The following is a 15,236-nucleotide window of genomic DNA, read 5'->3' as shown; positions in this document are numbered from 1 at the left end:
TATATAAATCAAAAAGGCCGCTTCTGTCTCATCAATAATGTTCAACAAATTGCACTTTCAACAAAATGAATGTGTTGAGTGAAAGCGACACATTTTTATCAAGCAGTAGCTAGATGTTCTTTGTTGAGATCCTGAGCCTGAGCTCAGTGAGGGAGCAAACCCAGACAAAGGTAATATGATACAGGCTCCATTGCTATGACAGACAGCAGCCCAGCACAGATCAGAGCCATTCATCATGCCTTCCTCACAGTCAGCAAGGCACTGTAAATACATTTTTCTTTATATTCGCACTGAAAATAAACACCTGCAATGATGATCCTGATAGGAATGTAATTAATCACTTCGTCCTCCCCTGTGCCACCCCAATGCCCCACCATCACCTCCTGCTTTAATGTGGCTAGGTGTTAAGAGAGAGGGAGAGACGACAGGATTGGGGGAGGGGTCAACCCCAGCGAAAGACAAAGAGCAGAGTCTTTTTGCTGGAGGCTTGAAGGAGCAAAAGGGGGCTCCAGGGTGGTGTAGGGGACTGGGGGGGGCGTCTCCTTAAACGGGTCTTCCCTGCTTTCATGACTCCACAGCTGAGACAGCAGAGCATCAGCCTCCTCGCTGGAATAATCTGTGGTTGCGACGAGCCAGGGGGGCTTCAGGATGCGCCTCTCACTCGCTCTATCTGGATCTGTTGCTATTCATTACTAATGCGTGGCGTATGTATTTTTACTTTTTTTTTTATTTTTATTTTTTACAGCTGACATTCTTGCTCTAATCCAGTAGTTACGGGGACGTGCTGTGTTTTTAGAGCCAAAGGAACGGAGCCGAGAGTAGTGGAGGGTCAGAGGTCATCTCCTCGTAAGCGAATCCGAAGAAGACGCTGGCGAAGTTCCTAAGCGCGAGAGCAGCAAGCTAGGACTTGAATGAGAGTGCAGATAAAGCTGGAGAGTTTACACTGCTGTGCATTGCTGGTCAGCTGTTTGAAAGACACTGTGACTTTCTTAGCCTTAACAAATATGGCTGCCTGGAAACATTTGTAGATTTTGAAAAGTAGATGTCACACAGTTACGTGGAAATTGTCTTATATATATATATATATATATATATATATATATATATATATATATACTATTTTTTTATGTTAGAATAAAGGTGTCAAATTAATCAAAATCTAGAGATGACATGTAGAAGATTTCAGTCTGGATTTGACTGTTCTGTTCCACAGACTGGGTTTTAAATATTGAGGATACCAAAAAATAAATGAAGAAGTAGGAGTGGTGCACCGATCGCAGTTTTCTGGCCGATCACAGATTTTTAAAATTCCGATTTTCTTTGTCTGAAAAGTCGCTAAATTTGGCAGCAGACTTGCTAAGTTGGCAACGGTGGGATGACTGGGAGATTAGTTTGAATTCGTATTTAAATATCGGCCGATTCCTGATCGGCCAATAGGAAAATGAGGTTAGCCAGCTGAATAGAGACTAGATACGAAGGGCCTGATGAATTCAATCCAGTTATTTTCCACTTTTATGTGTTATTGTGTTCAGAATAATAAAACAAAAAGAGTCAGTGCCGGCCGATCAGAATGGCGAAAAAAATCGGTAGTGGTCTGAAACGGGAATCTGTGCGTCTCCAGTCGCATCGGACTGCGACCGCGTGGAGGCGGACCAAAGGAGAAACGACTGAACAAACGGGTGGAAGAATGATGGAACAACCTGCGCAGACGAAGGACAAAACGATCTGTAGATGGATAAAGTTTCAGAAACGGATGAAAGTCTGAGGTGCGGGGTATAGAGGGGAGGAGGTGGGAGAGGAAGAGGGGAAGTGTCGCGTGCGGTTGAAATGCACCAAATATAGAGAGGAAAGGAGAGTCGCGGGGATGTGTTTGGGAACCGGTGGACCAAATAAAGGCCTGGAGAAAGGAGGAGAACCGGTGATAAAAATGAGAAGCACTTTATAGAGGATTAAAAAAAGAAAAAAAAAAACGTTTGAGACGTACAATCCCGGTCAGGACGGAGGTGATGAGCTCGGGGTGGGTGATCACCGCAGGATCCCCACTGAGGCTGCTGACCTTCCAGTTTGCCTGTAATAATAAATGAGAATGCAGCCTCCTCCATTTGTTCCCCCCTCTTCCTCCTGCATGTCCTCTGATTTGTCTCCCTCTCTTCCCCCCTTCAGGCTTATTTCCAGATTGCTAATTGACTCCTGATTTGCAGCCTTTCAGTCCACCAATGAGGTGGAGCTATCCCCTCCTCCCCTCCCCTGCCATTTTTGATTATCTTTCCATTTCTCAGTCCATCCAGCTCCATGATGGCCGTATTGATGTTTACCCTTGAGGCGGTGCTGCGGACGGACTACAGTTCTCTCCCCGCCCCCCACCCATCCAACTCTCCCTCTCTGCGCGCGCCGCGCTCTCTCCGATCCAGAGAGCCGATTTGTCCTATCGCTGGCAGTAAAGAGGCTTTATGTCGCGCTAACGAGATCAAAGCTTATTTAGGCGAGGGCATTAGCCAGACTGATCGCTGTGACGGGCCAAAGCAAGAAGCAGAGGGCTGGACGGAGTAATATTAGGCAGCGAATGTTAAAGGTTACTCAGCATGCAGTTTAGGATTCGCGCTCCGGGCCTGGAATGCAAAATGCAGCTGAATATTATAGGTTTTTGATGTTGAGAGTGGAACATCAGATTTTTATTTTTTTTAAGTGGCTTTTTGAGCAAAACTTCAAACCATAAAGGAGTCCTTATACGCTCCATTTAAGTGCCAGGCATTGAAAATCTGCTCTGGACCCACAGGATGGAAACTTTCCTACCATTAGCTGAACGCTTTTAGTTACCTTAGCGCTACATCGTTGAGGCTCGGCCTTTCAGAACAGAGACAATAAATCAAGTAATCGCATGATAAAGTAAAACCAGCTCGGATTTCCATTTTTATCTTCTACCAAAACTGGATGATAATAAGTAACTTACCCCCTTTTTTTTTCCAAGGACAGTTTTGTTTAGAGACTTCTTCATTCTTTTTATTTGTTGTTTTTGTTTATTTATTTTGGATATTTAAAATGTCTTCCAGCTCCAGTTTTAAATATTCATCACCATTTCAAGTTTATTGATCTCTGAGAATGTGTTCTTGTGTTATTATTATTCCAGTAGCATAATAATATTACTTGGAAATGATCTCAAAACAACAATAATTATCGTTTATCGCAATAGCTTCTGGTACGATGTATCGTTCAGCAACATTTGTCATCGTGACAGGCCTACTCACGGCAATTTCTTGTGAAAATATTACAAACGTATCCAGCCCTTTTTAAAGGTGTGATAATGAACATTTGGTACAAAAATGAAGCGATGTAAAGTTTTGAATGTGAAGGTTTTGTGTCATGATTTTTGTTTGGAGGCTTTACTTTATTGTGCCTTTGAAAGTAGCCTCACCTCCAGTCTGATTAACACGTTTGAGTAATTCAGGCCTAAACAGGCAATGTTATCCCCATCTATAGCCTCCAGAAGCCTGACCAGCTGAAGACATTTAATACCATACATGTAGAACGACTGGATGTGATATAATAGATTACGGATGCACCAATCTAAAAATTTGGGCCGATATGCTTCTTCGTTTCAGTTAAAAACTAAGCAGTATGCTGTGCTGCATCACTATGGCTGTCACATGACAACACAAATGCTACATGGCTAACTCCCTCTGAAACGCATACAGAAACAGCAATAAGATGGGGATGGAAAAAGATTCTTCATCTCGATATTACTTATCGGACTGATAGCGAAATGTTCAAAATTCCATCAACAGGATCCTTTGTGATTGTGATATTTCACATTGCAGATTTTAATGTTGCACACCTGTAATTTTGACTTAACTATGAATCTAGTGTTTATTCCACCAGTTGAAAAATCTACAAAAATCATACATAGTAGTTTCACTGCCATGTTTGTTGACAAAATGCAAAAAAAAAAAACAAAAAAAAAAAAATTGGAGTAAAATCATTGAAGGAGATTTCAACACCCTACAGTTAGAAATGTGATTGATTTATTCATTTTTATATATAGCGCTTAGCAACAGCCAGCTAAGGTGACCAAAGCCCTTTACAGTAAAAATCGCATCACGAGGAAAAGAAAACACAGAAACAACAATAAAAATAAGAGAAAACGCCACTACGTTTTTATTAATAAACTAAAGTATGTGATTAGCGATTGTTGCACTGGACGTCCAGTCGGCCATCTTGGTATCTGAACTACGTGTGTGAACTGGAGGAAAAATTGCGCAATTTTTTTGTTTTATAACAATTTTAACTTCTGTTGCATGATCCTGGCACTAAAAAGAAATAACCCAAGTGCCTCATTGTGTTACATTAATCTGGTTTGCTGCTGCATAATCCATATCAAATTTAGAGCAGATTGTTGATAACAAAACTGACAACTTACTGTCTCTGTTTTGGTAGCTACTTAAAAAAAGATCTAAAATGTCCTATTTAAGACACTTTTTCTTCCTTTCTCAGTGAGCATTAAAACACCCCAAAATAATAGAGGTTTGTCCACTTCATTTGAAATGGTTGGAAGGTAATCTGCAGATTTATTTATTTATTTTTTTAGCTTTCCCCTTTCGCTCACTGAGCATAAGCTCAACACAGCCCCGGGTTGAACTGCTGGTGTGGAGCTGGCATAAGTGTGCTGCTTTGATTCGCAGGAGGTCAGCTCCAGTCCCGCCACCGTCCCACTTCAGGTTCCCCACCGCCGTTTAATGATTGCTGTTAAACTTTGAGCCGCGGCGCAGCGGAGTCACCCTTGACTTTTGAACCGGCAGCGATAAGCTAAAAAATTTCGCCCAGACAAAAGTTGCTCAACTCATATTGTCTCTCTTTTGCTCTCTCTCTCTTTCTGTCTCTTCGTTCAGCTCACTTTGCTGCTGCTTTGTTTACATAAGTGCAGCAGTTGTATTGCCAAAGTGTGGAGGAAGAATTAGATATAAAAAAGGAGGGAGGAGAAAGGGGAGAGTTTGCATGAATACAAGAATAGCTCTGCGTGTCTGTGTTCGCTCCTGTAGAACGACACTCTGTTCTGCTCCTTAGCGTGCCGCTTGCATGTTCAGCCTCCCTTTATGGTCATCATGTCACAGCTTCCCCCCCTCCAGCCTCACAACTCCCCGCTTGTCTCCTCCCCAAGGCTGCCCCCAAACTGTCACATGTGCTCCCATCTCCACCCACCCACACAGCCAAATGTCAATTTAGTGTTTCCCTTACATGGGGGTCATCTGTGATGCACTGCCGCTGCTTTGTCTTTGCAGCCCGAGTGTCACGAATGATGCGTGCAACAGCACCTTTAATCACAGGAGATTGCCAGAAGTACATAAAAAATGCAAATACACCAATGAAAACTTTAGAGTGCAACTTTAAGGTTTAAGCTGCCATGTACCTTTAAACTTTCCAGAGTCTGAGCTTCATGTGATTCCTGAATTACTGCTGCTGTTTTGAAGCTTTTCTCTGCCAGGATGCTAATTTTAGCTGGTTCTGTTTCCCCTGTAAAAACTATAATGTAGCAAAATATGACATCAGTATCGAAATGATTTATTTACAGAGGAACCCCCATCTAGTCGGGGATTAAGAGATTTGCATAGTTTTCTGTGGAACAGATTTCTCTACTCATCTAAAATATTAAAAAGAAAACGCTGCTTGGGAAGTTGAAATAATGAGGTGCAATTCTACCTGACGTGCTATTGGCTGGCATTTTTGTGTCGTCCAATCCAGTAATGCCATCTCTTTTCCTTGGTTCTGATTGGCTGTTCTCCAAGAGCAGCGCTAAGGAAGGCTATAGATGCTAACTTTTGCATCTATGGTTTCCACTGTGCATACTAATACAACTTAAAAGGAGTAGGCTATTTGGACTTAAAGCTTTATCATATTTTGTGGTTCTGTTCTGATAATGAAAGTGAGTACACGGACTGTAACTTTTTGTTTTAGCTAACTGCATGGTGGCAACTGTGGGTCAGAGCAATTATAGCCCCGCGAAAAACAATATGATAAATGCCCAGCTGTAATCTTTAGGTATGTTTGGTATTTGAACTATTAAAATTGGCAGTTCTACACAATTTTAGAGGGGAGCTTAAATATTTGTGGATTTGAGCTGTTTGTGGTCCCCAACTCTTGATTTATGCCTGATGTGCTCGCCTTTTCTGCACCGGTTGCCTTAGGTGCTCTACACTGCCCTCTAGAGTCTATCAGAATATGGGCTAAAAAGTTACTGGCCTGATTCCTTGGTTTACTATAAAGACAAAATAATTGAGTTGCCAATTGAGTTGGCATTTTTTCTGAGTGTCCAATTAAAACGGGCGTCTCATATTGGTAAATTAGTGCGGTTAGCGCAGCTAGCATTACTAAAACCAGAGCATGTAGACCCTTAGTTTTTCATAAAGCCTCCAAATACATGACGTTACATAACTGAGATTACAGACTTAAAAGGATAAGGAAGTAATGTGCTGTAATACGTTAGCCCTTCCTGTTAGCACCTGAAAGTGTTGCTCTCTCTCACAGCTGGAATGAGCTGCAGAAATGTATGAACTTATCCTAGAAAACACAGCATGAGAGTTTTTCCTGTTATTTTGTTGGAGCAAAAGAGACAAATGGTGAGACAAAGTGAGCACTGAGAAGAGGTGGGAGGTCACTGCGTTATGTGTGGGAAACTGTTCGATGAACTAGAGAGCACAGTGTTTATTGATGGTGCAAAATGGGCTAATCATTGACAGCTCAACAAGACTGACACTTCATTCTTAAATATTCTGCTGAAAATCTGCTTTTAGTTACTATGCAACAAAACTCGCACTTGACTGACATGACATGGGTTTCATTCAGTTTTATATATTAAAAAGACAAATAGATGAATATGAAATAAACTTGTGCAAATAACCAAAGCGATAGCTCGGATTTCTGTCGCGCTACATTTTTAGTCAATCAGTCTGTTACCTGTAGAAACAGGCAGTCTGCTTCCACAGGAACCTGTTTGCAGATACGTTCAAAGATCTGCTCTTCGCAGGCCACACAGGCAGCGGAGAAGTAAACAGTCATCAATAAGTCCGTCCTGCGAGTGCCCTAAAGCTACATCCTGTTGTTCAGTCATGTCTAGGACTCCCACTCTCTCAGAAAACGCATTAACTGAAGCTTCAAAGAAAGCGACCTGAGAGGCTCTGACTGTCTCGTTCTGTGAATACATTTTGTTTTCTCAAGGCCGGACCATGGCATGAAAATAATCCTCAAGTGCTTGAAGAATCTAGTTCGTTTGGGCTTGTTTACGCCATTGTTTTTGCACGTCAAAAAGTTGTACCCTGTGACCTAATTGTTTGACTTTAAAACGGGAAAAGTAACTTGTGCTGAAACTTTTTAAAACCTGGCTATACCTGGGGTGTGCTGTGGTGGCGCAGGGGTTAAGCACAACCCATGTATGGAGGCCCTAGTTCTCGACGCGGCCATCGCAGGTTCACTTCCCAGCCTGGTGAGCCTTGCCGCATGTCCTTCTCCATCTCTCATTACCAACTTTCCTGTCAACTAACTATCAGATAAAGGCCACTAGAGCCAATAAAACCTATAAAAAAATCTGGCTATGCCTTGATTTCATACTAGCTTTTAGCATTAGTGAAATGGTTTATGTTTATCATAGGATGAATGAAATCGTCTCTATGGATGTACCTACTCTACAAGATTTTTCCTTTTTTGCCAGAAAGCAAAATTGGATTAATTTCTTCTGACTTTAAAATTTGGCTTTTGTTTTAGGAAGAATGACGAGTCAATCTTACTCTGGATGGCTACAGTAGAGGAAGATTCTCTGCAGCTTCGGCTTGTTGACTTTGGATGATGTTTCTGATGATATGTAGTGAGGTGCAGTTGAAGGTCTTACTGAGATCTCTTGTTGAATGATTGACATCTAAGCAGTGCATCCTTGGTGGGATCTATATCTCAGATATAACTTAAAATCAATAGTTGAGAGTTGGGAAAGTATATCATATAAGGTTTATGAAGGAAAACGCAGCTGAAAATCTGAAACTCTCTCCCTAATGCGTTTGTTGTAGTTTGTAACATCTGGTTTCAGGGTTGAACTTATCGTGTTACATCTACGCGGAAGTGTAATTTTGATGGCAATTCTCGTTCAAATTCAGTTGATGGGAATAAGAACGGACAATTTGAAGCTTACCTCGAAGAAGACTTGTGAAAGAGAAATGCTTCTGAGTTAGCCTGATGTAATCTCATCAATATCTCCAAAGGCAACAGTTGTGTTTTTCTTGATCTCTACAGATTTCCCCCCCAGAAAACCTGCTAAGCCTGTTGTTAGGGGCGCTAGGACAGTCCACCAGAGACCTGCAGTATTTTTGTGTTAAAAAAATGCTAAAAGTTACAAAGATTCAGAGGTCCACGAGAAGGCGGGTGCAGGGATGATGCAATTGGTGCACAATCCCTTGTGCCCAAGTTCAATGCATCAGCTATAAGCCTAGCTTAATTCTTATGGTCACTGGTGTATAAAAAACTCTATCTAAAATAAACAAAGCTTGGCCTGGTGGCCCGCCAGGCTTATAATATACTGGGGGAAACCCTGCACCATCGTGTTGACTGAGGTGATGTGTTCTTAGCTTGGTAGTGGATCAAAGTCCTGTTATCAGAGTCCCAGACTGTTGCTAAGCTACTGTCTAAGATTAATGTCAGTCACTGAAAATTTACCAACATAGCTTACAGAACAATATTTTAGGCTTTCTACAATAGTTATTTCAAGAAATCTTGAATTTACGCTAGAAGATTTCTGAGATTTATTTCAAAAGCTTGTATTTTTTTTTCCCAAGCAAATTTTTGACGATTCAAATTCATAAATGTCCTCACGTTTTTTATTAATTTTCTTAGATTTTTCTGCAGAAATGCTCTCCTCTTTTCTACCTACAGTGGCCCTGGCACGCCATCGTACAGTAGCATACGCTGCTCACCCGAAAATTATTTAACTCAAATCAGTTTTTTTGTTTTGCAACTTTCTTTGCAAATTCCTCATTTTCTGTGCCCTGCACCCGGTGGTTGCTGCGCCTTAACTCTCCTGCATATTATCATGACCAGCCTTCGCTTTCGTACCACTAAGAAGTCCTTTTTGAAGGGTTAAAAACTCCAGAATGCATGAAACGACATCTACGGCATTTCAGTTGAACGTGGGCACGTTTTAGCTTGGCCTCAAGTGAAAACTCGAGTCTTTTCTCTAAGTATCTGTTAGTGGCAGCAGGTGGGGCTTCCTTAGATCCGACGTCGTTCCTAGCACCACGAAGGCAGCCTCAGGTGGCAGAGTCCCGCTGCGCTCCGCGGGCTGTTCTGTTCGGTACCTCCGGATGCCTGCAGCAGCCTGCCTAATTACACCCTCCTGCCTCCCCCTCACCTCCCGCCCTGCTCTCCTCCCCCTCTCTCACCATCTGTTGACCTCATGTCATTCCGCCTTCCTTCACCACCGCTGCTCCCTTTTTCTCCCCCCTCCTTGCCTCCACGTTCAACCCCGCTCCTTGCAGTTTGCTCCAGCTACTCCCAACTTTTTTTCGTTCTCTCCCTCCTAAAATAGCTGGCGGGAGATAAAGAAAATAAATAAAGCCAGGCGCCCTCTTTCAGGTTTGCCCTCGCGTCGAGTTAAGAGACGGGGACCGAGAGAGTGGGCGGCCGTGTTCATAAGCGTGTGACTGGCTGTCTGTGCCTTTTTCTGATCTCTGCCAGCGGAGTCTGAAACCAACGCCTTCGAAAAGTTGCGGGGAAAATAAATTGTTTAAAGCCATATGGTTTGTAGAAATAAGAGTTTTGGAGGTTTTTTTCATCTTAAAAAATGCCTGCGCTTATTTAATATACTTCAAAGTCTTTGAATCAAAGGCATAATGTGTGTGTGTGTGTGTGTGTCTGAATAAAGAAGGCAAAGATCAAGTACAGACCCCCAGCCCCTTCCCCCATCCTTTAAGAAAATGTAAGTCACATGACATTTTTTACTTGTGACTCATTGTCTCCGTTTCGCTCATGTTTTTTTTGTAATATTTTACTCCCCTTTCTTTACTTTGGCCATATTTTCACCCACATTCCTTCGTCTGTTTTCATCTGCTCCTTTCTTTTCTTTCGTTCTCTGCCGTCCTTCCCCCCCCTTCGCTCCCCCTTCTTCTACCAGCAGATTGATTCCAGATGTTGCTAAACTCATCCACCCCTCCTTCTCTCCCTCCTTGTGTTTTTCTGTCCTCCATAAACTCCTCCCTTCTTTTTGCCTTTTTCTTTCCTTTTTTCACCGTGGAGCCTCCAGAGACTCTACAATTTGATGGTTTGGGATCGTTTCGGCTGGCGTTTCTGCGGCGTGGCAAGGTTTCCTCTCACTTCTCATCGCCAGTGCGTCAAACGAACCCCCTCACGTCGACCGAGGAAGACGCATTCGGGGCCTTTTGGTTAACGGGAAGGAGTTAATTGGGGGTAAATGCAGAAGAAGCGCTGCAGATGTTTTAGAGCGTCTCTGGAAAACGTGCCTCGGGATTCGTAGATCCGAGGTTCTCGGCCCCTCGCGTCATCAGCGGTTCGTCCTCGGCTCAATGCGAGCCTGTAAAGGAGAGTGTTCCCCCTGGGGACGAGGCACGAGGGGGAAATTGGTTCCAGATGAAACAGGAAGTGGAGGGAAAAGACAAAGAGGGAGCTGTTTCAGGCGGGGAAAAGGGAGGACGGGCCCCAACTCCCGCTTCTCTGACAGTCTGAGTTTACAGCTCATATAACAAAATGTTATTTTTTGTTTGTTTTTTTCCATCTGTTTCCTTCAAATTCGGCTCATTTTATGAAAACCATCTTGTTTCTATTATCATTTGGCTTTCAGTAAGCACACACCGTCCAGACACGTATTTATTGGTCTCCGCATTAGCATTACAGAGCCCTGTGGTAGTCAGCACAATTGAACCTTTTAAACATTTTTGTCAGAATTGAAAGTATTTAGTTGAGATTTTGTGAAAATAGCCCAAAATTGTGAAATCTAAGGAGACATAAAAATCTGGAGAGAATATATGTTCAGGTACCTTTACTCTTTCCCAATAACGTCACACACATAGCCGCTCCCAATAAGTTATCTGCAATGGAAACTGAGGGTGCATTTACAACAACCCTACTTAGTCTGCTTTAATCAAACTCTAGTCTGTTTGCCTAGAAAGTCATTTGGGGACGTATGAACGCACAATCCAACTCTGATGCGGACAAAAAAAAGTGAACTCTGGTCCACCTACAAACCTAAGTTCAAGTGAACTCTGGTGCAGTTCGAATGCATATGTGAACGCTAGAAAGAGGAAGAGGACTGCAGCGCAGGGCATTTTGGGTAAATGCAACCAAAATGAACATGTGTGTGGCTAGCGCTAGCTGGAGAAATTGCTTGTGGTTTTCTGCCAAAGACAAAAGAGAAAAACAACAATTTCTAATATCTGGCATTTGACAAAGGGGAGGTACGAAAAGGAACAGCAGCAGCTGAAAATGCAACAAATGTTGCAAATTTGGTCAAGTCAAGTTTGTGTAGCACATTTCAGCAACAAGGCAGTTCGATGTGCTCTACACCATAAAATATCACACAGTAGCCAAATATGAAACAAGCAATAAACGTTACATTTTGTTAAATGCCACCATCAAAATCATCAAACAAATGAACATCACATATATTGATCAATGTTCGTTATTCTGAACCAAATTAATCTCTAAACAAATGGGTTCCTATCCTTGATTGTAAGGATGTCAATGTTTCAGCAGTTTTCTGGTTTTCTGGAACTGAATGCTGCTTCTCCATGTTTTGTTCTGGGTCTGGAGATGAACCAGAAGACCTGAGTGGCCTGGATACCATGGCGACAGGTCTGTTATGACCCAGTCGAACCAAGTTTACCGGACTGTCGGTTGTGAAAACACCATGAGATGTGCATCACCCGCCATCTCGTCTGAACATGAACTATTTTTACAAAGAAGAATGGTCAAAACTGTATCTTTACACGTTCAAAGCTGATAAAAAAGACTCTCAGCTTTAATTGGAGTGAATGTTGTTTTACAAAGCTTTGACTCGGTGGGCCTCAGTACTGTACAGATTCCTCTACACAGCTCTGTCTGTACATCTGTGTTTCCCATTAGCCCCTCTCTCTCTCTGCCAGGCCCAGTTTTACAGAGAGCTCTTCTGGATTAATAGCCTTTTCTCCGTCTGTTTATATAAACTTTGTGTCATCATGGCCCTCAGTCTCATACACTTGGCCTTGATTGGCTGGCTGAAAGCAATTAGGAAACGATTCCCGCAGCGGGCGGCTCGAGGTCGAGGCTAAGAGGTTAACTCTGTTGACAGTCCTCGGAGTCTAAATCTGCTTTTTTTTTTCTCTTTTTGGTTAGCGCATGGATTTCTAATATTTCCTGATTAAATTTACCCAACACTGGGGTGTATAGTTATTCTCAGACACGTACGTGTTTCTTTCTGTTACCCCTCCAGGCCTTCCCCTCTCACCCTCCTCCTTTCTGCTCAGCCAGACTCGCGTCTCGGCTCCTTTTCGAGTGCAGAGACATAAAACTCACCAGGCGGTTGTGTTTTCTCTGCGAGACGTACCAGCAGGCCCAGAGTCATCTCGCTCTCTCTCTCACCCTCCCTCTCCATCTTACCGCTGTCAAAACATCATCATTTAGTTAACTTTCCCCATTGTTCCAGACCCAAACCCCCAACCCCCACCAAACCTACTGTAGCGCCGAGGCAAACAATGGATCCTCTTGCCAGGTCAGAAACGGCACGGAGTAGGAAAATAAAAAGAGCAAGAGAGACAGAAATAATCTAATTAAAAGTAATTATAGAGCAATTAACCACAACAGTGGGTTTCTGAGTTGGGGGCGCGGGGGTCGTCGAGGAACCCGGTCCTGGCGGTGGCTTCCGATTGGTTGGGTCGGCTGGATCACAGTTCTTGGGAAAGTTGACTTGGTGTGCAGAGCTGGTTACTCAGCTTGGGTGTGAAAGGTGCTTAACATTAATTTTAGCGTTTTAAAGAACCTCTTGTTCCTTTTTAGGGTGGAATAATTTTACAACAGCCAAGCTTGATGTTTACTGAAAAGAAGAACTGGTTGCACACTTTTCACTTTATTCCTAAAGTAATACATGCAAACTCAAATGTAAGCATAGACCTCCGGTAACATTTGGACAAATGTCCTTCAGCAAGTTGCAGAGAAACTGGACACTTTTTTAAAGCTGTCAACAAGCTCCTGATACGATTCTGGTTAGCAATATGTGTTTTTATTGAGCAATAAGGCTATTGTTTTTATTTTAATGTGATGTATTTAATTCTGGGAGCAGCTTTATACAGCATACGATGTTTAAACTGGTCAAATATTGAGCCAGAATTTTCCCTAAACGTTGTTGATTACTCCAAAAAGTGGGACAATGTGCAGGTAAAGATGTATATTTTAGCTTTGATTCATAATTGAGACTCTTTGTGAGTTGAAGAACATTCAACAAATTCATCCACAAAGGTCAAAAATCCCCTAAGTTGTTTGTTGGATGATAAAACCGTATAAAAACAGCTCTTAAAATGCATCTTTAAAATCCCCAAATTAATGATGTTGATTGCCTAAAATGTTAAACTTTCAGTAACAACAATGTAATGGTGCATTTTTGTTATTTATTTTTGCCTTTTGAGAACGTTTAAAGTTTTGCTCCATCGCGCTGCCTTCCACTCATTTGTAGAAGCCTAGCAACTTAACGCCGCTCTCATCCCTCCTGTTGTCTCTTTTCAGAACAATGAGCCTTTAAACCCCGGTTTCCATGGATACGCACCTCACAGTCAGGTAAGAGATTATTATTTGCTTGCAAATCTCAGTAACAATAAACTTTGAGAATCCTTGACTCAGTCGAACACTGTTGGTTTCATCATCCGGCTGCTTTGAAAGCTGGGAAAAAAGAAAAAAAAAAGGCAGAACAGACGTCACGTCTACTGCAGTTATGTGTTTACCACGTCGTCGTTGGATGCTCAAGGTTCCTGAAAAAAATTTATGTATCTCTTTATAGTTGGGGTACTATTTAAAAAAAAAACAAGTATTTGTATGTTTACAGATTTATTCAGTTTTTGCTTTTTTCCCCAGCTCATATCAAACAAATTGTATTATTGGATAAAAATAAGCCAACCTGGAGAGCAAAACGGGGTGATTGCTCATCCTTTAAATGTCTTAAATTGATGTTTTCTAAAATGAAGGCCTTTAAAATTTATTAAAAATCTAAGTTGATGACAGATCTTAAATTTTGTTGCAGCAGGACAATTTAATCTTGTAGTTTGTTTTTTTTTCTCTTGTGGGACTTTGTCAGGCAATATACCCTTGCTAGCTTTTTTTCATCTACCATGAATATGTGTACATTTATCATCAATTGGCTGGATGACGTTCGTTTTTGCCACCGGCTCACTTCTGTTGACAACTTGCACGAAGCTAAGTGCATTTTGTGCAGAAAAATAAAAAAAATAAATCCAGGCTCTTTGGGATTTAAGACTGTAGAGTCACATGCAGTGCCAGAAGCACAACACCGCTACAAACGGAGCCCAGAAACGTCACAGTTTTTGCTACGTTTGATTGTCATACAGCAGGATCCCTCAATCATCCTCCTGTTTTTATAGTTTTTTGGTCTTAAATTTTATTCAGGCTGCCATTAAAAACGTCTTTGTGGAAAATATTCCCTAGACTGAAAGGAAGGTATTTATCGTGTTATATCTGATATAAAACTAATAGCATTTCAGGGGAAAAAAAACACATGATGGTCTGGTGCTACTTCGTTACTACAAATTGCCATAAATAATGGAAACATAAATTTTGTTCTGTATCAGAAATTTTGACAGAGAATCTTGGGTCACAAATTTGTAAATCCCAAGGAAATGGATAAAATCATGATCTGGATGTTTTATTTCCTCATCTTATTTCCATGTAATTATATAATCATCTAAAACTTTCTGACATGTTCAAAGCATGGCGTGAACCAATACTTTTGCCTCTTTTCCTCGTCTGATGTCGCTTAGCAATTTCATTTTGAGAAATCGGTAAACGTCTCTGTTCCTCCCCACCGCACCGACTCGTTTGTCCCGCCTGCCGGATTGGAGATGCGCCTCGTTACCTTGACGCCGTTTGCGACCCGGAACGCGCTGCGAACGCTGAATGGAAAGCGGAGCCGCTTGTGACTAAGCTTCTCTTTCAAACACTCGAACCCTCGGAAAGTGGGGCGAAATTATCCCATCACCGGCTCGGAGCCGCGC

At 42.1% G+C, this 15,236-nt stretch overlaps 1 protein-coding gene across 2 annotated transcripts in view; it reads left to right on the top strand.

Moving 5' to 3' along the window:
* LOC106931389 (RNA binding protein fox-1 homolog 2-like) overlaps nt 1–15,236 on the top strand; it is a 65,491-nt gene that overhangs the window by 1,360 nt on the left and 48,895 nt on the right. For both annotated transcript variants that reach the window (XM_088008148.1, XM_088008147.1), the window contains exon 2: nt 13,738–13,788. In XM_088008148.1, coding sequence (XP_087864274.1) covers nt 13,738–13,788 — 51 coding nt within the window. The remainder of the gene's footprint in view (nt 1–13,737; nt 13,789–15,236) is intronic.

The sequence above is a fragment of the Poecilia mexicana genome, unplaced genomic scaffold (genome assembly GCF_051168715.1).
Source record: "Poecilia mexicana isolate PSO_F unplaced genomic scaffold, ASM5116871v1 scaffold_8, whole genome shotgun sequence".
Taxonomy (NCBI): domain Eukaryota; kingdom Metazoa; phylum Chordata; class Actinopteri; order Cyprinodontiformes; family Poeciliidae; genus Poecilia; species Poecilia mexicana.
The sequence above is the reverse complement of the archived record's forward strand: the minus strand, read 5'-3'. Positions and strand labels throughout refer to the sequence as shown.